We start from the raw sequence: 24,768 nt of genomic DNA, 5'->3' as shown, positions 1-24,768 counted from the left end.
AAAAGAAGTGAATCAGTTTCTCTTTCGACAAGCTTTTGGTGGGCCATTTACAGTCGGCCGTCGGGACGCCTTGACGGCTTAATGATGTCATCAATCAGCCTCGGAGGCTATTGGTCCATACCTACTTAAGTCGGCGGGCTGCTTTAAAGTGCTCGTTCGGGAGTACCTAGGACTGAAAAAGAAAAGTTTTATTATATTAGATTTGAAACTTTTTCATCATTCACAGACAAGCTCAAAAGCTTACTCTGTAACTTCCTGTGTACATTCTTAATGTTTTCTTTTTGCAAAAAAAGCCAAAATAAAAGTGATTCATTTGATGCTGTGATGCAACCTCAAAGACATTGTTTTCTAAACTACTGCAAATTAAACAATGTTAAGGGTGTTTGATGCTAGTTCATGTAATTAATCATCCTCAAGGTTTTCAACATTCATTACCGAATTAAAAACTTCTTCAGCTAAAAAAAACAACAACTGTCAAACACTCGCCAAGATGTCCCTGTAGACAAAACCATTAGAAGTGTTTTTCATCCAAATATGAAATATGTTTGTGCTGTTTGACAAGGAGCACTGAGTAAAGATGTATACTAATACATTAGCCTCGCTAAGTGACTGATTCAAAGTACCCCTTTTTTCAGCAAGCTCAGAAATTGTACAGAAAACCTGACATTCATAGCTTGTATATTTTTGGGTCTAGCACTGGACGAGTGAACATGCAAACCTTCAACAGTGGCAGCCTTCAAAAATATTCCACAAAGATAGCTAGCACGCAAAAACAAAATTACCATTGTTTTTAAGTGCTTGCATTTGAGTCCATCTGCTTATCTGCACAGAATGAAGCCTAGCCTCTAGTTAGCTAGCTGGAGAGTTATGTAGACCGTTTTCAACAAGCTCAAAATTGTGCAAAATTTTGAGGGGTAGAATGTCCCAAACACTCATTATGGCATCCCCAAAATCAAATCCCCAATCCAATTCAGGCCTTTTAGTATCCCCTTCATCAATAAGGCAACACAATCTTTGGAATATTTACAAAAAGTTAACATTCTCAAATTAAATATTTTCCTCTATAGCAACATGGCACAAAAGCTCGGCAGTAGCATCAGCCTAAAAAAAAAAGATTGATAATAATAATCACAAAACATTCCAGAAAAAAAGTCTTTTCAGTCCATCTGTTTGTGCTGTTCTACAAGAAGCACCACCGAGTAAAGATGTAGACTACTAGCTACTTGCAAGCTTGGTGGCTGATTCGAAGTACCACTGGCTCTAAAACCTTTTCCAATAGCTCATAAGTTCTTTAGTAGGTGGAAAGAACAAATGTCCAAACACTCAGAAAGATGACCCTATAGTTAAAATTCCCAACCAGATTGTGTCTGTCAGTTATAGCTAATTTGTTAATACCATAAGCCTCGCCACTAGCTAACCCTTGCCGATTAAAGGTACCACCGTAAAGTAAATCGCCAACTCTAAAACTTTTTCCTCATTCAAAAACGTTACTCATTTTCTGAAATGTCCCAAGCACTGGGAAGGACGATCCCATAATTAAAAACCCTGGAGTTTTTTTTTGGTATGTGTCCTAAAAAATAAAAGATTGCCTTCTAACGCTTTGCCTCAAAATGAAGATGAGCATACCTGTCGGGCTTACTTATGATGTCCTTTAAATGAGATACTTTCTTCCTAAATAATGCATTCACTTTAATTACACTTAGTTCCTCTGATGGTGAAACTACTATCCTAAATGAACAAGTTGAAGGTTTTGATTAACTTGATTTATGTCCTGTAACATCCCAAATTAAATTGCTTTGCTCGACTCTATTTAAATACGCATAACGATGGCCTTCTGCCTGTGTTCTGTATTTATTTTGTCCGTAGTTCTGTCCTGGAAGCTTATTGGTTTGGATCAAACATTGCATTTGCGGTACCGCAAAGAATGATGGGGGTAGTGCCTGCAGATGGTGCTGTGCAGTGGATGCTCTGGATTGTCAATGATGGACAGAAGCTTGTTCAGCACCTTCCTTTCAGCCACAGATGTCAGGCTGTCCATCTCTGCCCACAACAGAGCCCCCTTCTGCCTGTCCAGTAAAACACAGTTTGACTTACGAGACTCACTTTCCACACGCCTTTTCGTGTAAAAAGCAATTTCCGCTGTTACGCTAATGTCGCCACACGTTAGCCGCAGTGGCTGTGTGAACACGCACTTCGCCGATTTCTGAAAGAAAAGTACGCTCAAATAAATACCTGCTTTGCACTCCATTTTGCTTCAGCTGCTTCAAGACACGATTAATCAATTCTACTCAATTGACCAAATTCAGAATGCTCGATTGTTGTGCCCACCATATAAAGTGGAATGACTCCCTAACACAGTAGATATTTACCATTAGGGATCATGAGCATAACAGACCTGGATTCCAAATCAGCTCTGTGACTAATTCATACCCGGGAAGTCTGTTGGGCGTCCTTGGTGTTGCTGTGCAGCAGTTGGATTAAATACAGTTCTCTGGTGAGAAGTGTGGAGTATGGGGGTTCAAGGACGCTAACCTCGAAGGCCAGATCCCTCGGTGAGACAATGTGAACCTTGAGAAACACACATGGGGAATCATACGTCTTTTCTGCTAGAGTGGAGAAAACCTTGAGGACAATTCTCCCAAAACATGTCAAAACAAAATGTTTTGTGTCCATAATAATGCGTTTGGTCAATACCAGATCTTTTCTACTCAACCTAGAAGTCATGGGAGTTACCACTGCCTTCACGGCCAGCAAACATATCATGGAAAACAGAAGGTAAAGAGAAATATATGACATGACAAGACAAAGAAAAAATAATATGCACACCATTTAAAAATATTCCCAAACCAACATAGTGATGTGCCAGCAATTTGCTAAAAGATGCTAATTTCTTCAATCATGTATGTTTGATTCATGAATCGAGCAAGGCATGCTGTCAAGCAAGGCATGTTAATGTTCATAGCTTTGATATTTTCTCCTTTAGAGTGCAAAGAAGTAGCACTGAGTGAAGATGTTGAATTCCTTCATTAGCCTAGTCTAGCTGACCGATTCCAGGCCCCACTGTAAAGTTTAACTTGTTTATTTAGCATGGAGCTATGCTAACAATGTTCAATTAACCCAGAAATGTAAATATTTTGCTACTAATAAGAGTGAATTTCCACCCCACACTATTTATATAAAAATTGTAGATGCAGGCTGATAGATGGGAGACAAAGTTGAAGACCAGTTATGAAACAGTGATATTTCTTTTCATGCCGTCGCTATGACAGCACAGCGCCGAATCACCTCATGGCACGCCGATGGGGTGACCATCCGTTTAGGCCGCCCTGATTGAGCTGTCAAACTACACACATGCACACATTGTCACATGCAGATATACTGTGACACACTTATATACACACACACACACATACGTGTCGGTGTGAGTGTATGGATTGCGGTGAGCCAAACACCAGAGAAGGTCAAGGGGAGATGCATTGCGAATAAGAGGAACAATCAGTCAGGGGCCAGTTGAGGGGAAGCTGAGGAACTGAGGGCCGCCACAACACACCTGGGGGCTATAGATCGTCTTAAAGGGTCTCTTACTTGTCCCGTGGAGCACTTTAAGGACACATATTCCAGGGAAAAAAATAGCCTGTGCGATGAGTCTATAAATTGGTGTTTTTTGTTTTGTTTTTTCAACGTCAAAAACTGGTGGGGTACCAAACCCTTGGGTTGTGATTAAAATTTTCATTTTCATGACTAGCGAAAATCTGGTGCGGATTTATGGTGTAACTCTGCGAGGAGGAAGTTTAGATTGAGGTGTCGTAATTTCGCAGACACGCATCGACAGCGAATTTAAAAAAAAAAGGGGGTCTGTGTGCACAAGTGGGAGTGAACACAGCCGACTTTATTGGCCACCAATTAAAGAAGCTTCTTTCATTCATTCCCTTTAAGTGAGGCGCAATGACGGTCTTGCACCGAGAGAGCAAGCCGTGCATGACTGGAGCATTGTCACTTGGCCGATGTGGCAAAAGACAACTTGATTAAATACAGTATGACCTGGTGATAACCCAGGCGACTTAAATATGTGCAAGTATGTACAATATCTATCCCCATCCATGGACGATCATTCGTGCATGTACTTCCCTGTCCGTACTTGCGTGCTGGCCAGTGAGGTGATAAAAAAAAGAAACAAAAGAAGGGTAATGATGATAACAATGTGTTCAATGAATTGCTTTTTACAATGATTCAGAGGGTTTGATGCTTGTTGTCACATATTTAGCAATGACTACGCTCATTAAAATGTGGGCCAAAGGGTCTGCTGCCCCAAAACAGCAGAGGAAGGAAAGGGAGATGTGACAGAACAAAAGTCAGACAAATGTTAAAAACAGAAATAAAAAAATACATCTTAACTTTAATTTCATAGCTGAATCACTACTCTGGAACACTACTTTTGTCACCTGAGGCACATCTGCAGGATCTTGTAGAGGCACTGCCCTACTTGCCTCTGATGCAAAATTTCCCGACACCACTGGTTGCCTTCTTGTTTAGAGTGGTGCAAATGTAGAATTTTTTGAATGAAATAATTTTTTGTTTGGCTATTGCTGCACCATGTAAACAGTTACTTTACCCACGATATAGTATGTGTGCAAGCCCCCCATTGAGAATGTATGAGATTTGCTATATGTGAACGTTGGCATTCTTTTTATTTTTTTGCGTCGCTCCTGTTCCACTAGCTGTGAGCCACGGGGACAAACTAATTAAGCAACAAACGCAGCTTCAAACCAAGCAGAAAATAACCTCCCGACTCGATGCGGGGCGACCCAAGGACGGAGAGAGCTGCGATTCTCAATTGTTACAGGATACGCCGCTTAAATTAGTTTATTTGGTGTGTTCACGACTAGCGTGTCATTTTCACACTGGCTTTTTATGTGATACGGCTGTGAATTAAAACGTGGAAATTATTGCACATTTCTGTCAATTATAAAATGAACTCAACCACTAAACAATCCATCCATCTATTTCCTTTGGCACTTGTCCTTCTTAGGGTTGCAGGGGAGCTGGAGCCTATTCCAGCTGACTTTGGGCAAGAGGCGTTACGCGCTTGACTGATCGCCTGTCAATTGCTAGCACATATAGACAAACAACTATTCTGCCTCACATTAACAGCTCTGGACAGTATATTGTCTTCTATGAACCCAGCACGGCTGTTTTTTGGGTCGTGGGAGGCAGCCAGAAAAAAAAAAAAAATATGCAAACTTCAGACATGGAAGGCCACTCAGAACTTCAGAACTGTGAGGCAGACTGCAAGCTCATCGTGCTGACCCACTCATTTAATGTAAAACATACACAGAAAACACTCATCACAAGCATATGGCAGCTAGCTAGCAGCTAAGCTAACGTAGCAGTCCATGTCTTCACTCAGTGTTCCTGCACAAACTGACTAAAATCCACACAAACTGGACAGAATATGCAGAAATAACCCTTTAATGCTGGCTAAAATGCAGTATATTGACCGGCACATGGCTGCTCACCAATTAGCTAGGTGGCAGCAATGCTAACATAGCATTCTATATCTTCACTCAGTGCACAAACAGACTATAATGCATGACAGTCGTCACTGTCTAGACAGAAGTTGCAGAGGTAACCCTTTGACGTTGGCTCAAATGAGAGACAAGTGTATGGCAGCTAACCAGTCGGTGTCTAACCAGCAAGAAGCTAACGTAACAGTCTACATCTTTACTCCAACACAAACTAACTCACATGCAAGATCGTATTCACAGAGTGGACAGATGTTGCAGAGTTAATCCTTTGGGGCTGTCTCAAATGAGGTCTAGTAACAAGCATATGGTATTATGGTAGCTAACTAGTCGGTAGTTAGCTAGCAGCTAAGTTATCAGCAGTCTCTATATTCACCTACAGTATAAGAAATCACCCAATGTCTGGAGAGACTCCTCCTGTCTCGCATCAAGGACCCTCTTCCCAATAACCTCCATCACCATCAATTTGCGGACAAAAAGGTCAACAGAAGACGCAATCACCCAGCCCTCACACACCTGGATAATACTTACACCTATGGCAGGAGGCTGTTTGTGGATTTAATTTCTGCATATAATACAGTTGTACCCCATAAACTGGTTACAAACCTGAGCAATCTGGGCATCAACAGCTTACAGTGCACCTGGATACGGGACTTCCTCAGTAACACACCCCAGGATGTCAGGATGGGAATCAACAACTCATACACGCTCATCCTTAACACGGGGACACCACAGGGCTGTGTCCTCAGTCCCCTCCTGTACTCCCTATTTACATATGACTGCTCTCCTATTCACCCCAACAACACGATCGTATAATTTGCTGACAACATTGCCCTTGTGGGAGTAATCAGGGACAATGATGAGTCAGCCTACAGGGAGGCTGTATGGCATCTCTGGTGTTGGTGTGAAATCAGCAACCTGGACCTGAATACAGCCAAGACGATGGAGATGATCACGGACTTCTGGAAATCCAAGATTACGGAGGACACCCCCCTCTATATTGATGGAGAGGAGGTAGAGAGTGTGGACAGCTACAAGTATCTTGGAGTCCACATTTCCACAGACCTCACCTGGTCATACATCCATCCATTTTCTGAGCCGCTTCTCCTCACTAGGGTCGCGGGCATGCTGGAGCCTATCCCAGCTGTCATTGGGCAGGAGGCGGGGTACACCCTGAACTGGTTGCCAGCCAATCGCAGTGCACATACAAACAAACAACCATTCGCACTCACAGTCACACCTACGGGCAATTTAGAGTCTCCAATTAATGCATGTTTTTGGGATGTGGGAGGAAACCGGAGTGCCCGGAGAAAACCCACGCAGGCACGGGGAGAACATGCAAACTCCACACAGGCGGGGCCGGGGATTGAACCCCGCTCCTCAGAACTGTGAGGCTGACGCTCTAACCAGTCGCCCACCGTGCCGCTCCTGGTCATACAGTTTTACATAATTGTACCTTATTTCAACCTATTTTTATTTTTTTATTATTATCAGTACAATTAGTTTGATTTAATGGTTTGGTTTATTTTTCAATTATTTTTTATGCACGGCTACTTGTTGCTAAGCAGAAATGACCAAATTTACAGCCATGACTTACACACCAAGGTGGTACACTTGGCTGTGCCCTAGACACTAGTTCCTAATTGTTGCTCTCCTAGTTGGTCTGTAAGTCGTTTGACTCTCCATGGATGTCCAGAGTAAATCGCCGCAGAGCGCATCCCCATCAGTCAATAATGCGACTCCGGCTAATCCTGTGGTATTCCGCACCCAGTAGTCAGTCTCCAATTAAGTGGGACGAGCGGAGGAGATGTCGGTGACCATATCGATAGTTTCTTCCTGACCCCTCCGTTTGCGTGCTCTGCAATATTCAGCTGGGTAAAAGTCTGACGATATACCATTGTTCTGGTTTCACAGTCAAGACCTGCGGCAGTAATCTTCAGGGACCGTCAGGGACCTTCACATCGCCCAATTTCCCAATTCAGTACGAGAGCAATGCACAGTGTGTTTGGATCATCACGGCGTCAAACCCCAATAAGGTAGGTCTCTCTTTATTCAAAAATATCTTTTTGTCCTATTTGTTTGTAATGCTCCAGGGCTTTAGGATACTGTATTTGTAATAGTCTTATTTTAGCCTGCACAAATTTGGAGGGAATTTTTGTTGTTTAGTTTTGTTGGGGATTTATAATAATCATATTTTAACATGCAATTTTGAGGGGAATTTATGGAAGTCTTATTCTCATTGGCATGTATTTGGGGCGGGGGGTTGGGGGTTCATGGTCGTCTTTTGGTGGATTTACAGTACTCTTATTTTAAACTGTGCAACTTTTGGGAAATTTACAGTAGCCTTTTTTTTGTTTTACCTTTGCAACTTTTGGGGGAGCTACAGGGGTCTTTCTTGCTATTTTTGAGGAATTTTTTATTGATTTATACCCTTACGACTTTGTGGGATTCTATTAGTCATGTTTTAAGATGCATACCTTTTGTGGAGTTTACGGTAGTCTTATTTTAACCTAAGCAATTTTGGTGGGATTTTGGTAGTTTTAACCTGCGCAACGTCTGGAAGATGTACAGTGGTCCGATATTAACCTGCACAACTTTTGAGAGATTTATGGTACGGTAGTCTTACTTTAACTTGTGCAATTTTTGGAGGGTTTATGGTAGTTTTGGTGCAGTTTTTTTTTTTTTTTAACAGCAAAATTTTGAGGGACTTTCTGTCATCTTATTTTAGCCTGTGCAAATTTTGGGGGATCTACAGTATTTAGTATTTCGTTAATCTGAGTAATTTTAGGGGAATTTATGGTAGGTTTATCTTTTGGGGGGATTTTCATTTGTATCATTTTACCCAGTGCAACTTTTATGGGATTTACAGTGGTCTTACCTTAGATTGCACTACTTTTGTAAGATGTATGGTAGTCTTATTTGATTGTTTGTACCGAAATTGGCTTTGCTAATGTAAATATAATTTTAAATATAAATCTTCTCAGTAGAAAAAAAAGCCATAACTTGACTAATAGTTTCATCATGAGCTGTCAATGCATTTCCGTGCGTCAATGACAATAAAAATGAAGACATTTTAATACAATCCGCGAAGCAGCCGATGATAAGGAATGAAGCGTGAGTGACAAATCCTTTAATTTCACTCCTAATATCCTTCTTTCTTCATTTATTTTTTTACATCCTGGCAGTTTTTTTCTTTCCTTGTATTCATATTGGACTCATGTGAATTAAAAATTCATCATGTAAAAACGCAATATGTAAATGTACCATACTGCTCATGGATTTTGTATCGCTGCCGTCACTCAAGTGTCATCGCTTTCCCGCCGGAGTTCAATTTGCAGAAGATTCCGGAAAGCTTTTAACGCCACAGAGCATCAGTCAATCAAATGGAAGGGATACTTATCCGATGTGTGGTACATTATGAAAGTTCAGAAACAATAAAGTAACTTTTAATGTGAGTTAAAGTACAAAGTGACCCACTGCAACTATGTACTGAGAAAAAATGTATACAAAACGTGCAAAGATGATACAATTAACATAATATTAGTGTCCATTTAAAAAGTGTGTACTCTTGCTCCACATCATTTGTTTGACTAATTCATCTAAAACTAATATAGAAATAAAATTTTGCATTTTATTTTTCATTTCTTGGGTATTTTTTATTTTTATTTTGGGTGATGAGACAAGCTAATGTAAAAAAAAAAAACATTGTACAATGGCAATGATTTTGTTTTTTATTAATTCCGACCTGTATTGTTTTATAATATGATTTTTATTATACCAAGTACCATATGTATTTTTCATTTGATAAAAAAAATGTTGTTAGAAATACAATAAATCATTGATTTGACACAAATAACATTTACAAATAACATTTACTTCTTTGTATATTGTTTTTTTTTTGTAGTTTTTGGGCAAAGAAAGAAAAATATATTTTTATTTTGTATTTGTTTTGGGGGATTTTCAAGGTTCATGGGGTAACTTAAATATTAATATAGTGGCATTATAATAAAATATTTTTCAAGCTGCCCTACATTAGTTTCAATTAATGCCACATTTAATTTTGTGTGGATTTAATATTACTAATTATAACATAATAATACCGCTAACACTAACTAATACTTATTTATACTTTTATAGTTATTTATACTTATATATTCCATCCATCCATCCATTCTCTACCGCTTATCCGGGTCGGGTCGCGGGGGCAGTAGCTTCAGCAGGGACGCCCAGACTACCCTCTCCCCAGCCACTTCATCCAGCTCTTCCGGGGGGATCCCGAGGCGTTCCCAGGCCAGCCGAAGGATGTAGTCTCTCCAGCGCGTCCTGGGTCGTCCCCGGGGTCTCCTCCCGGTGGGACATGCCCGGAACACCTCACCAGGGAGGCGTCCGGGAGGCATCCGAATCAGATGCCCCAGCCACCTCATCTGGCTCCTCTCAATGCGGAGGAGTAGCGGCTCTACTCTGAGATCCTCCCGGATGACCGAGCTTCTCACCCTATCTCTAAGGGAGAGCCCGGACACCCTGCGGAGGAAACTCATTTCGGCCGCTTGTATCCGGGATCTTGTTCTTTCGGTCACGACCCACAGCTCATGACCATAGGTGAGGGTAGGAACGAAGATCGACCGGTAAATTGAGAGCTTCGCCTTTCGGCTTAGCTCTTTCTTTACCACAACGGACCGATACAAAGTCCGCATCACTGCAGACGCTGCACCGATCCGCCTGTCGATCTCCCGTTCCATTCTTCCCTCACTCGTGAACAAGACCCCAAGATACTTGAATTCCTCCACTTGGGGCAGGATCTCATCCCCGACCTGGAGATGGCATGCCACCCTTTCCCGACTGAGGACCATGGTCTCAGATTTGGAGGTGCTGATTCTCATCCCAGCCGCTTCACACTCAGCTGCGAACTGCTCCAATGAGAGTTGGAGGTCACGGCTTGATGAAGCCAACAGAACCACATCATCTGCAAAAAGCAGAGATGCAATACTGAGGCCACCAAACCGGACCCCCTCTACGCCTCGGCTGCGCCTAGAAATTCTGTCCATAAAAGTTATGAACAGAATCGGCGACAAAGGGCAGCCTTGGCGGAGTCCAACCCTCACCGGGAACGAGTCCGACTTACTGCCGGATATGCGGACCAAACTCTGACTCCGGTCGTACAGGGACCGAACAGCCCGTATCAGGGGGTTCGGTACCCCATACTCCCGAAGCACTCTCCACAGGACTCCCCGAGGGACACGGTCGAACGCCTTCTCCAAGTCCACAAAACACATGTAGACTGGTTGGGCGAACTCCCATGCACCCTCGAGGACCCTGCCGAGGGTGTAGAGCTGGTCCACTGTTCCACGGCCAGGACGAAAACCACACTGCTCCTCCTGAATCTGAGATTCGACTTCCCGACGGACCCTCCTCTCCAGCACCCCTGAATAGACCTTACCAGGGAGGCTGAGCAGTGTGATCCCCCTGTAGTTGGGACACACCCTCCGGTCCCCCTTCTTAAAAAGGGGGACCACCACCCCAGTCTGCCAATCCAGAGGCACTGTCCCCGATGTCCACGCGATGTTGCAGAGGCGTGTCAACCAGGACAGCCCCACAACATCCAGAGCCTTTAGGAACTCCGGGCGAATCTCATCCACCCCCGGGGCCCTGCCACCGAGGAGCTTTTTAACTACCTCGGTGACCTCAAACCCAGAGATAGGAGAGCCCGCCTCAGAGAACCCACTCTCTGCTTCCCCATGGGAAGGCGTGTCGGTGGAATTGAGGAGGTCTTCGAAGTATTCTCCCCACCGACTCACAACGTCCCGAGTCGAGGTCAGCAGCGCCCCATCCCCACTATACACAGTGTTGGTGGTGCACTGCTTTCCTCTCCTGAGACGTCGGATGGTGGACCAGAATTTCCTCGAAGCCGTCCGGAAGTCTTTCTCCATGGCCTCACCGAACTCCTCCCATGCCCGGGTTTTTGCTTCAGCGACCACCAGAGCTGCATTCCGCTTGGCCAGCCGGTACCCATCAGCTGCCTCAGGAGTCCCACAGGCCAAAAAGGCCCGATAGGACTCCTTCTTCAGCTTGACGGCATCCCTCACCGTTGGTGTCCACCAACGGGTTCGGGGATTGCCGCCACGACAGGCACCGGCCACAGCTCCGGTCGGCCGCCTCAGCAATGGAGGCGCGGAACATGGTCCACTCGGACTCGATGTCCCCCGCCTCCCCCGGAACATGAGCAAAGTTCTGTCGGAGGTGGGAGGAAGGAAACTCCTTCTGACAGGGGATTCTGCCAGACGTTCCCAGCAGACCCTCACAATACATTTGGGCCTGCCACGTCGGACCGGCATCTTCCCCCACCATCGGAGCCAACTCACCACCAGGTGGTGATCAGTTGACAGCTCCGCCCCTCTCTTCACCCGAGTGTCCAAGACATGCGGCCGCAAGTCCGATGACACGACCACAAAGTCGATCATCGAACTGCGACCTAGGGTGTCCTGGTGCCAAGTGCACGTGTGGACACCCTTATGCTTGAACATGGTGTTCGTTATGGACAATCCGTGACGAGCACAGAAGTCCAATAACAGAACACCGCTCGGGTTCTGATCGGGGGGGCCGTTCCTCCCAATCGCGCCCTTCCAGGTCTCACTGTCATTGCCCACGTGAGCATTGAAGTCCCCCAACAGAACAATGGAGTCCCCAGCGGGAGCGCTCTCCAGCACCCCCTCCAAGGACTCCAAAAAGGGTGGGTACTCTGAACTGCTGTTTGGTGCATAGGCACAAACAACAGTCAGGACCCGTCCCCCCACCCGAAGGCGGAGGGAGGCTACCCTCTCGTCCACCGGGGTGAACCCCAACGTACAGGCGCCGAGCCGGGGGGAAATAAGTATACCCACACCTGCTCGGCGCCTCTCACCATGGGCAACTCCAGAGTGGAAGAGAGTCCAACCCCTCTCGAGAGGACTGGTACCAGAGCCCCAGGTGTGTGTGGAGGCGAGTCCGACTATATCGAGTCGGAACTTCTCGACCTCACACACCTGCCAGAGAGGTGACATTCCACGTCCCTAGAGCCAGCTTCTGTAGCCGGGGATCGGATCGCCAAGGTCCCCGCCTTCGGCCACCGCCCAGCTCACACTGCACCTGACCCCTATGCCCCCTCCCACAGGTGGTGAGCCCATGGGAAGGGAGACCCACGTTACCCTTTCGGGCTGTGCCCGGCCGGGCCCCATGGGTGCAGGCCCGGCCACCAGGCGCTCGCCTTCGAGCCCCACCACCAGGCCTGGCTCCAGTGGGGGGCCCCGGTGGCCCGCGTCCGGGCAAGGGAAAACGAAGTCCATTGTTTGTCGTCATCATTAGGGGTCTTTGAGCCGTGCTCTGTCTGGTCCCTCACCTAGGACCTGTTTGTCATGGGTGACCCTGCCAGGGGCATAAAGCCCCAGACAACTTAGCTCCTAGGATCACTGGGACACACAAACCCCTCCACCACGACAACGTGACGGCTCAAGGAGGGGCACTTATATATTATTAATTCTAAATAAAGATTACAATGAAAATGTGAATATATTTGTAAAGCCTTGATAAAACATTTGTTTGGTATATTTAATTAAAATATTTTTTAGATTTATTTATTTGGCGGCATGGTGTTCGACTGGTTAGAGCATCTGCCTCACAGTACTGAGGTCCGGGGTTCAATCCCCAGCCCCGCCTGTGTGGAGTTTGCTTGTTCTCCCCGTGCCTGCGTGGGTTTTCTCCGGGCACTCCGGTTTCCTCCCACAAAAACATGTATGGTAGGTTAATTGACAACTCTAAATTGCCCATAGGTGTGAATGTGAGTACGAATGGTTTGTTTTTTTGTATGTGCCCTGCGATTGGCTGGGAACCAGTTCAGGGTGTACCCCGCCTCCTGCCCGATGATAACTGGGATAGGCTCCAGCACGCCCGCGACCCTAGTGAGGAGAAGCGGCTCAGAGGATGGATGGATGGATGGATGGATACTTATATTTTATGTTTTGTATTTCAGGTTTTTTGGAAAGTTAACACAACTGCCCGATACTTATTTTTTCAAGATGCATTTACAGCGGCAAAACTGCAGATTTAAGCATGCTTTACAAACATTTTAATCCAACTCTAGCAAGTTTAATAGCTGGGAGCGTATTTGCAATGGCTTGCTGTTAATGAGCACACTGATGGGTGAAGGAGGAGCAGCTTGTCGAGGATATTGGCTCTCCTGAGAAGGAAATAAAAAAATGAACACCAGCATAATCTGAAGACCAAGAAGAAGAAGCGAAAGGAGGTTGTCGTGGCACACACTGTGCATGGAAATGGTCCCCACTGAATTCTCCTCAATTTCTTCATTAAGGAGCCCGAAACGATCAAATTACTAAGAAAGGAAGAGGCGGATGTTCCACTCATGCGTCCATCTCTGAGAATGAGGAGCGCAAGTTTTCTTCACGCCGACCTGTCCTCTCTTGTTTCTTTCCGTCCCCTCTTTCTCCCCCCTGCCCGGCTCGGGTTAAGTGTTAATGGCCTTCTATGGCTCTCTGATGTTATTGCTTCATTTAGTTAGAGCAGAATGAGCCTTTAGAGCCAATTCATTCCCCCTCTTCTCATTTAACCTTGGGGATGGCGGAGCAGCAAGGCCGTTCGCGATGCCACCTCCTTCCTCTTGGTTCTTCTTCATCCTCCCACTCTCTGTTGCTCTCTCACTTGGCTTCTCACTCATCTACTTTTTTCATGTGCTTCCCTCATGGCCTCTCATCTGCCCCCGTCGCTGTCGAAACGCGGCGAGGCTCAACCATGCGGCCGACATGTTCAATATTCACTTGACACCATCGGTGGCAAGACTTTTCCTCCCACATCCCAAAAACATGCATGGTAGGTTGATTGACAACTCTAAATTGCCCGTAGGTGTGAATGTGAGTGCGAATGGTTGTTTGTTTGTATGTGCCCTGCGATTGGCTGGCAACCAGTTCAGGGTGTACCCCGCCTCCTGCCCGATGACAGCTGGGATAGGGTCCAGCACGCCCGCGACCCTGGTGAGGAGAAGCGGCTCAGAAAATGGATGGATGGATGATATAGTGGGGCACAAAAGATGGACCGCGATTATAGTGGTAGTTTACTGTATTCTTCAACCTGCTTTACATCACTGACTCTACCACCCGAGCTACCCCCACCTTATTTTTTTTGCTGCCACAACCAAAGGCAGCGCTTCATCATGCAGAAATTCAATTCTGCCGGCTCATTGGTTAACGGCCACAGACGGATTGGCGTAAAGTGGGAGCGCGGCGACCAATTAGAATGGGAGAGGCGGAGGTGGGTGACGGGTGTTTTCCCAGTGAAAACGGCGGAGCGAGAGATTGATGCTCGCATTGGCCGCCTACCAATTAGAGGGGAGGAGAAATATGTACACGTACACTACACCGCTAGGAATAACAGCATGCACGCTTTAAAAGTCCGTACTACATATTTCATGGCAGCCATTACGCACCCCCCCCCCCCCTCTCGCTATAACCCGCTTGCCGTCCTGGTGCATTGTAGTTATGGTCTTTCCGTGTTTAATGCTGTGTGAACTGTGCTGATGTGGCCTCACGGGGTCTTGCATGAAGGAGCTTTATGGCTGCACAATCATCACACCAACATCTCCCAGTAAAGGGCGCCACTCGAGGAGGCTTTGGTATCCCTTTCAAACTTGATTTGAACCTCAACGTTCTTGGAGTAATTAATGTAGACTAATTTTTAGTGCATGTTGTGCACTACAACCAAAATGGAACCTCTTTTGGAACTGTGATTCGCTGTGTTCCAAGTAGCTTACACAAATATTGTCTTTTGAGTTGGTGATGCAGCATGTGGCTCATTGCCCAAGGCTTTTCCTGCAAGCTATATTCTAAGTACGAGTGAACTATTGCATCTTTATCATCAGTAGGTTGCTCTTGTTTAAATCAAGTCTAGTCCATATTATTTATGTTTTAATACATTCAGACTTCACATTGCCCGAGGTTGTTCTTGTATGTTCCAAGTAATACTAAACAAGTGTATATTTATAAGCAGGAGGCTCTTGTTTAATGTTTTAATACTATCTTTAGACATCATCCCTTTGGAAAAATGCTCGAGATGCGGGCTTACAATCTGTCCACTTTGTTTCATGCCGTTTCAGCACTAATTGCTGGAAGCTACTGTACATCGGAAAACAGAACAACAACAAAAAAAACACTCATTGGTGAAAAGCCGATCAATACCATTAACAAGCCAAATTAGTGTAGCTAACGCTAAAGTTGGACTGCATATAACTTGGCATTGAGGTCACGTCAATAGCTCCGCTCTTTAACGGCAGATTTAAGCCAGGAAGATGCTTGTGAAGTCCACAAGCGGGATATTGAATCTGGAAAAAATTCCCTTCAGCAGCAGAGAGGAAGAGAGAGAAAGTCAGAAAGAGAGAGCAAGCGAGCTTTCAATCCCTCCCCGAGGGTGAACTCAAGTTTGAAACATTCTTACACAGTTCTCGTGCGAGCATCAAAGATGTGCTCATTATTAGACCGCCCCCCCTCCCCTTTTTCCCGCCGAGTGACCGTCATCTTTCTCCTTCTCGGGTTTCCTGTTCTTGTCTCTCTATGGTCTCACATGAAACAGAAAATGTTGGTTGAATAATTCCCGATCAGAGTTTTAGTAGCTTTGTGCTTCTCTTCTCCTTGATACATTCATGAACTCTTTGGTGCAGTCCAAATCCTAGTAGACCTCAGGTCTTTTTTTTTTTTCTTTTCTTGATTCAGTGATATCATGCACACAACTGAACTGATGGACATCTCATTCCTTTAAATTTGCACCACATCATATTATTTAAAAATTAAAAACAGTGGTACTTTTACTTACGAGTGCCCCAACTTACGGGTTTTTCGTTACGAACAGTCACTTAAGGTTAGTTAGGACTTTTTTTTTTTTAAAATATTTATTTATTTTATTTTATTTTGCTTTATTTTTAGCAAAAAAATGTACGTACAGTTGAGCTTCAGGCACTAGATTGGTTTTGCTTCTTTTTTCTAATCATAGGTCCTAAGAAAGTGAATACTGAGAAGTGGATGATGCCCAGTGAATTAAAGCTTTCAATTATAGGAAACATGAGCGAGGTGTGCATGTAGTCAACATATGAAGCAGTATGAGCGTATTACTTCTATGATATTAATGTACTATACTGAAGCAGAAGGATTGGATAAAGGCTATAATGCCATTCGCCATTCCCACTGGGGAAAGTTGATTTGACATGAGTTATTTAAGTAAGTCAAGGTACCACAGTAGATTGTCCTTTGCGCTCTAGGTCATCCAGATTAACTTTGAGGAGTTCGACTTGGAGATTGCCTACGACACGCTGACCATTGGAGATGGAGGGGAGGTGGGGGATCCTACCACCATCCTGCAGGTGTAAGTACTATTGCTTCATTTCCCGCTTCCGAAACGGCATTATGAGCAGCGATGATGATCTCATTACAGTGGTGGAAATTAGCCTTTAATTTCCAATTACAATGAAATGTAATGTCTTTGGTGTTTTGCAGCCTGTCGGGCAGCTTTGTCCCCGACCTGATCGTCAGCATGACCCACCAGATGTGGCTCCACTTGCAGTCGGACGAGAGCGTCGGATCCATCGGCTTTAAGATTAACTACAAAGGTAAGTACACAAACTGACATGTACATATACTCGCAAGGAGACAACATCAAAATGTGGACAAATATATCCACACAACTGAGCATCCTTACTAGTACTCCTCCATCCATCCATCCATCCGTTCACAATACAGCTTATCCTGTTCAGGCAAAAGGCAGACTTCACCCTCTTATCGAGAGAACCATATTACTACATGTCCTCCCGTATAGGAAACCTTATAAGTATACATCCTCCTATGTACAAGTACGGATGACACTGCCTTGGATGCAACCTCACAAGTGCACGTTCTAGTATGCAAGTAATCAGAAGTACACTACCTCTCAAAATCATAAATAAACATCACTAGGTTACATCCTCACAAATAAGTAATGGTATACTTACAAGTATACTTACCGTAATTTATCGTGTATAGTGCGCATTTTTTCACCAAAAAAAATGTCAAAAGTCAATAGTGCACATTACACATGGGTATAGGGGCAAATAGAAAAATGTTTCACATTTTATAAATGTATGCCGCCATCTAGTGGTTATGAAAACGCTGTGCACTTTCGTTCCGAAATGCCACCGCCACCTAGAGGTTATGAGAAAGGTGTACACTTTCATTCTAATATGCCACCGTCACCTAGTGGTTATAAAAAAGGTGTAGCCTACACTTTCTTTCCAATATGATAGGGGTACGTATGACTGCATATATGGACAGTTGTGCCTATAAGTTTATATACCCTGGCAGAATTTTTAAAAAATATTTTTTTTTTTTTTAAATATTACTGATGACTGAACAACAACCATCATTAATTTATTTATGGTTATGTTTTGTTTAATGATAATACTTTTCTGAAATGCTTGACCGTTTAATTTGAATCCCATTAAAATAAAATGTAATGTTTTTCACCTGGCCCTTCATGTTTTCTTTAAAGAATGGTACACATCTTACAAATTCTGCTTGGGCAATCAAACATATGAGCACAACTGTTTTCTCATTTACTAAATAAATGTAGGGCTGTGAATTTCAAAATAAGAGCAAGTTAATTAAAAAAAAGTATTAGTGTTCAAATAAAGTGCTTAACTTCAGAATAATTCTAAAAAAAAAACTAACAAAATACAGATAATAGTTCATGTTTTGATCATGCGGGTAGAGGCAAAATCATGCATTGTAAAAATTATACATAGGTAGAAGGGTTTTCCAGAATTTTGAGGTCAACTTTGGGGGTGCGTATTATACATGGGTGCGCATTATACACAAAAAAATTACGGTACTTCAAATTACAGTTCCTCCCTACTATACGAATTTAGAGTAACCTACAAGTACAGTATCCTGTTCACATTATTCCGGTTAGGTATTTGTTAAATACTGTATGCATCCTCAAAAGTGCTTAGTCTCAAAAATACACATCTCTGAGTGTAAGACCTCACAAGTACACTTTCTCACAACTACATAACCTAACAAGACAACAAAACAACAGACTGCCATGCGTTAGCAACCTAGTCAGAATATGACATCACTAAGATGCAACCTCACAAGTACCAATTTGCAGCAAAAAAAACAACTCTGCATCCTCACAAACACACTACCTCAAAAATGTACATCTCTGAGTGAACAATCTCACATGTACAGTATGCTTTCACACAACTACACCGCCTTACAATTATGCATTTCCACGCGTTGGCCTTACTAGAATGCGACCTCACAAGTATATATTCGAAACAAGTATGCATCCTCACAAGTAGACAACCTCTGAAATTTACATCTCCATGAGTGAACAACCTCACAAATACACATCTTCATGAGTAAATGCCCTCACTAATATGCATCCTCATGTTTTCGTTTTGTCTTTTATTCTGTTGTCATCCAGCAAAAGACCTGTCCCTCTTTTCTTTTGTTTGCTCCTTTCATTTTATTCTTTCTTTTTTTTCTCTCTTTTTCTTTCACTCCTCTCTCTGATTCTCTACCTTTTTTCATCCCTCTGTCTCCATTCATCTATTATTAATGCCAAATTCACCTAGCAGGCAACACTTGGACTATGCTGCCAGCTGCGGGGCACACATGCCCAAACGCACACACGCACACACACACACACTCACGTCCCCCGCTATAGATTTGAGGCAGCACTGCAACATTATTGACATAAAGTTTACATTAAAGATTCAGTGAGTTTGTGCCCACACGATGACTACAGCCATTCGTCATCTGGGCTGCACAGTCCATACGCAGAACTTGAAATATGTATCCATGCCACACTTTATATTTAGCTCCTTAGTGACATTACATTTGCAGCCTATATGAATACTCCAGCCAGACATATAATAGCACATGTATTAATTTGCATTTAAGGATTTCAGCAGGCTTAATAGCACCCAAAAGCAGTACTGTCGTCAAATAAAGCTATCAAATATTATACTGGCTTGAGGTGGTATTACTCTCTAAAGTGGTTAATATGTAATATCTTAGACAGATAAAAATATAATATTGCTACACCGTAATTTTTGAGGATGTTCCCCAATTTCCCGAGTCTTAATTCTGTCTCATCTGAGATTTTATTTGACGTGTTCTTCATCTGCTGTTTTATGGCTTAAATATGTAATTTGTTTTATTAGTGCCAGAGATGTCAAGGTGAGTTTTAACAAGATATGGTGACCATCCTTGTAAAGGGTAGGCTTTCTTTATTTTTAAACATAATATTTACATACAGTATTTGACTATGTTGACGTACTGATATTTATCAATTCTTGCAAGCACTTGTTTCCTGGTGAAAATTTATTTATCTTAGGGGTCCCACACCATTCCCCTTAAACTCATTCAGTAACGCCCCCTGGAAAGTTAGAAAGAAAAAAAAATAGACAACAGTTTCACTGATTGAGAAGAAATTTGGTGGAGATGTCTATTGTATTAAAACTGAAACAGCCGTTTGGGAGGCAAATTCCAAGAATAAGGGGCCTGGAAAGTTGAATAAAAATCAGCCCCTGACACTAGTTTCCTCAGTTAACACAAACTTGGGTGGACATGTCTATCAAACTGTAACAGGGCACACTGAAAAGTCTTAAAGGACCATGCCCAAAATTGAACTGGAAGAAAGCCATTTTGGGGGTGAATTCCATGAAAAAGGGTCCTGGAAAGTTAGAAAAATAGCTGCAAACACCATTTTAACTAACATGATATTTGTTGGATATATAGGCCTAATGTATATTGTGAGAGGATGCACACAAAAGTCTCAAGGACCCATGCTCAAAATTGAACAGGCAGTCAGCCATTTTGCTTTGAACATTTTAAGTGACAGTCAAGGCTCGTACTTTGGCAAACTCCTACTAGGTAATTCACCCAAATGAGCCCCAATCGGAAGCAGGTATCCTAGATCAGTGATCCCCAACAACACTGTGGCAATACTTCGCTTTTGGTTTCGACACGATACATTAGTGTTTATATATAGGGCTACTCCGACTGTCACTTGAAAGTGACTCTGTATCTTGACCCTGCCTAGCTGCCAATTAATAGGCGGAGAAACGCTGTGTGAGAGCTGTATTATGCATATTAGCTCAATAGCGATGTCACAATACAGTAAAATTCAAAACAGTTCGGTCACAGACAGACTTATTTAATTTCACACTTAATGGGTAGGCAGGCACTCTATCGACACAACCATATAATTCCGTAAGCCCCCTCTTTAAGGAAGAATGTGGTCGCTCAACATCAACGCTGGCTTGTCCAAACTAATAACAACGATGCCCACAATATCATCTTTAATAACGAGGAGGTTTAGTCTGGGACAGACCAACCAGATCTAATTTAATTTGGCACTTGGTGTATAATTCGGAGGACAACAAATCTTTTATGAGCATTGTTGCGCTCATTAAGACGCACTTGTCACTCGTAAAACACGAACACGCACAAAAAAGCCTCACCCGTGTGAATGCGTTTGGTCCTTTAGGGGCCTCCAAAAGTGCCGTAGCGAAGGACCCTAATTGTGAGTATCTTAAAAATGATGCTTTGTGGAGCGCAGGAGATACTGAATTATGACTTTATAAAATATTCAGTCATGGCATCACTATCAATTTGACTTGCTTTACAGTCAGTAAGGCTCCCGTTGGGCTTGTGTTTGTGCTATTGAAGTAACCAGCAAAGGGCAAACGCTGACTTCATCACAAAAGCGTCAACAGGATGTGATTTTTCGCTCATGAATTATGGTCCTGTGGTAATAAACTACCAGGAAGCACCAGTGTTTCTGCTACTGAACACGATTCTGGCTTATGTTTAGAACATTAGCTCATGTTTCCCTCAGACTGACATTATCTCATGGTGCCGCCTTGGTAAAAATGGTAGTGTGTATTTCCGCCATGCTAATGCTAATATTAGCTTGTGATTTTGACGTGAAATTGTGTTGTGTGTTGTGCTAACAACATTAGCCTGTATTGCTGTCATTCTGTGTACTGTAGCTTGTGATTTAACCATGTTCATAACATTGCCTCGTGGTGCTATCGTGGTAACATTAGCTTATGCAAAAAAAAAAAAACTTTAGCTTGTGTTGCCATCATACTAACAGTAATATTAACTTTTGTTGTCACCACGTTGCTAATAATGTTAGATTCTGTTGCTGCCATACTAACAAATTTCGCTTGTGATGGCAAGATAAAAAATATGTATTAAAAATGTGAAAAATTGTCAAAAATATGATTTGATTCAATGGAGGAACATGCTGATCCTTTGGGCAAATAAAGACAATAACATTGGTGCAGGGAAGAAAATGATCACAGGAATCTTTCAAGGACAGTCCACATGTGGAAGATGTTGAAATGAAATTTTTAAAAAGCCAATTTGGAGATCGCCGGGCAGAGAGCGAGCCTGCGGTGTAGGAGTGTAAAAGCACATTTTCTGCCTGGCGACATGTCCAGAGCAAAGAAAAGACCCCAATTATTACATGCGGTCCCAACATCCAGTTTAAGCTGGGCTTTCCGGGACTCACACCAGCTATGGATGAAACCATACCATACATTCTGTGCACTTAACAGCAAAATAGAGCCATAAAGCCACCAGGAAAGGGAAGTTTTTTTTTCCTCTGGCTTTTGTAAAAGGTTTCTTGTACAGGTTAGATTATCAAAACGATCCCTGACCTCGTAGACCTGCAAAAATGACTGTAATCTGCAAATTTGACGATTATGTTGTACAGCTAATTTCTTTCAACACAACAGGGAAATGATTGTCAGGTGTTAAACTTAACACCCCTTTCCAGGGGTCTTCCCGCTTCTGAAAAGGATATGATACTACCAAAGGTTACAGTATTATATCCCACAAAATAGCCATATTGTAGGATCCACCAATATGCTACATTGATCCCAGAAAAGGCAGAATATCTATGCAACTGTGTGCTCTTTCACACATACTTAACTGAAATCAAAATGATACCAGATGCCGGAGAAATGAGTATCAGGTGGTCAACTTTGCAGTTCACCTTTTGCACAGTTGTTGTCCAACCTCTGTTATGGCTCTGATACAAACTCAAAAGATGGAAACAAGAATGGAATATACAGTAATCCTTTGCTATATTGCAGTTCACTTATTGAAGAGTCAGTGCCTTGCGAATGTTTGATTTTTTTTCTTTTCTTTTTTTTATTTCATTGTAGTGCAATTACTCACTTGCACATCTCTGTCAGTTAGCTTTATTGGTTCTATGATTTTTTTTTTTGAGGGGGGGGGCGTAATCCCCGCAATAACTGAGGATTTACTGTACATCACAAAGTGCGCTGTGGCGTCTTTCACAAAGAGTCCAATATAAAATACCAGATGCGGGAAAAGTGAGTGTTGAGTGTCAGATCTATGTCCAGCCAACCCGGCATTTACCATTTACACAACTTGTGTTTGTTTTCGGTTTTATATTATTAATACTGCCTAGGTCACAATATTTCCATCTTTGGTGCAGTGCAGGTTAATCCTGCCGTTTTACAGTCTGTGGGTATTCCCTGCCATCCCTGTGAATTTGTTTTATGATTGTTTGACTTAATCTCTTAATGCATCCTGGCCTTTGTGTGGAACGAGTAAAAGCACAGAAATGGGCAAAAACGGGCGGTTCATTGCATGGAGTAAAAGCTTAGAACGTGCAGGTACGCGATGCTTTTAGGCATGGCCAAATCAATCTCTCAATGGTCACAAAAGCAGCCTATGCATTTTTTTTTTCATTTTTTCCCCTGCCCCCCTTTGCCAAAATCTCATTATCCTCCCAAAATCTATTACCCTTCCCTCTTGGATCTTTCAGTGCCATTTTATGCCGGTTCACGTGGCATGTCGTGTTCCCATGAACAATGCGGCCCGGCGTGATGGAATATTATATGAGTGGTGAGAGGAGAGTAGCTGGTGCAATCCCACCATACGTTGATAGAAAAAAATTTACATACTGTACATGCACATCGCAAAGATGCCTTGTTCCACACACTACACAATGGGAGTGTGTGTGTTGACTATAGAAATGTCATTTGTTCACTGTACTTGTGTGTTGGGTGCTGTGATTGGTGGAGTTGGTGCCTCTCATAACGACGTGTCATGATGGAAATTAATGCAATACATCACAAAACACACACAGAAGTGTACATACAGCAAAAACGCATCATCCCCCTCCCGTCCTGTGAATAATAGTGAAAGTGGGAACACAGTGACAGAGGAACATATAGATTCCAACAAATGCCATCCACCGACTTATTCGAGACTTATAGCGACAGGGTGGAATTTCACACAGATTCAAACGGGGATTCATCTAACCTTATCGCTTGACGCGCAATGTTAATTCCTTTAAAATGCTGCGCGGGAAGTGATGGATTCAAACCCGGAGTAGTTTGTCTGATGCGGCAAACGCAGAAGCAATTCTTTCCACACTGGGAGAGCGACACAACTTAAGGTGACGTGTAAATATACCGCGGTGAAGTAGTGGTTGGCATGGCCGCCTCACAATTGAGAGGATCCAGGTCTTGGCCTCAGCCCTACTTGTGTGGAATTTATTCCCTCTGTTGACCTTCATGTTCTACAAACCATTTGACTAGTGCTCCTAGCTCTCGTTATACATTTGCCCTCATACATGAGTTGGGGAGTTAACAAGGAAATTACTAAAATCTGGTCAGTTTTTATGGACCCTATATTGTCTTCTTTATTGGATTTAGCACTTTGGCCTATGTTGCCTGAGGCTACATCATTGCAATTTTGTTTTGTCAGCCATTTCGCTCACAATCCTCGATAATGTCTACATTTTGTTGGCTCCCTTTTTATAACTCAAAAGAAGTGTCGTACTGCCAAAGGTTTCTCACACAAACGCGCCATTTTTAACAAGCATCCTTGGTCGCTTGCCTATGCAAAAGGCTACTAACGGCGAGTCACACTCTAAGTTATTTCCCAACACCGCGTCTTAACTCACGTGAGGTGCCCCACAAAAAAAAGAGAAAACGAGGAGGCGGCGGACTTTTTTTTTTTGCCCCCTGAGAGGAACAAAATCCACAAACACTTTAGCCCATCTCTTCTCCCCCTGTGGTTTGTTTGTGTGTGTGACTCCCACAGCGAGGTCCCAAAAGATTTTTGAAGGACACATACTATTAATTTTTGGTTCACAGTTTAAAACAGTTCCCAGGTATTTTTGTCTC

At 43.2% G+C, this 24,768-nt stretch overlaps 1 protein-coding gene across 6 annotated transcripts in view; it reads left to right on the top strand.

Moving 5' to 3' along the window:
- The window catches only part of csmd3b (CUB and Sushi multiple domains 3b), a 386,559-nt gene that overhangs the window by 260,717 nt on the left and 101,074 nt on the right, over positions 1-24,768 (top strand). For all 6 annotated transcript variants that reach the window (XM_061760284.1, XM_061760282.1, XM_061760283.1 and 3 more), the window contains 3 exons: positions 7,437-7,558; positions 16,813-16,916; positions 17,048-17,160. In XM_061760284.1, the coding sequence (XP_061616268.1) occupies positions 7,437-7,558; positions 16,813-16,916; positions 17,048-17,160 (339 nt within the window). The remainder of the gene's footprint in view (positions 1-7,436; positions 7,559-16,812; positions 16,917-17,047; positions 17,161-24,768) is intronic.

This window comes from Phyllopteryx taeniolatus, chromosome 21 (genome assembly GCF_024500385.1).
Source record: "Phyllopteryx taeniolatus isolate TA_2022b chromosome 21, UOR_Ptae_1.2, whole genome shotgun sequence".
In the NCBI taxonomy this organism is placed as follows: domain Eukaryota; kingdom Metazoa; phylum Chordata; class Actinopteri; order Syngnathiformes; family Syngnathidae; genus Phyllopteryx; species Phyllopteryx taeniolatus.
The sequence above is the reverse complement of the archived record's forward strand: the minus strand, read 5'-3'. Positions and strand labels throughout refer to the sequence as shown.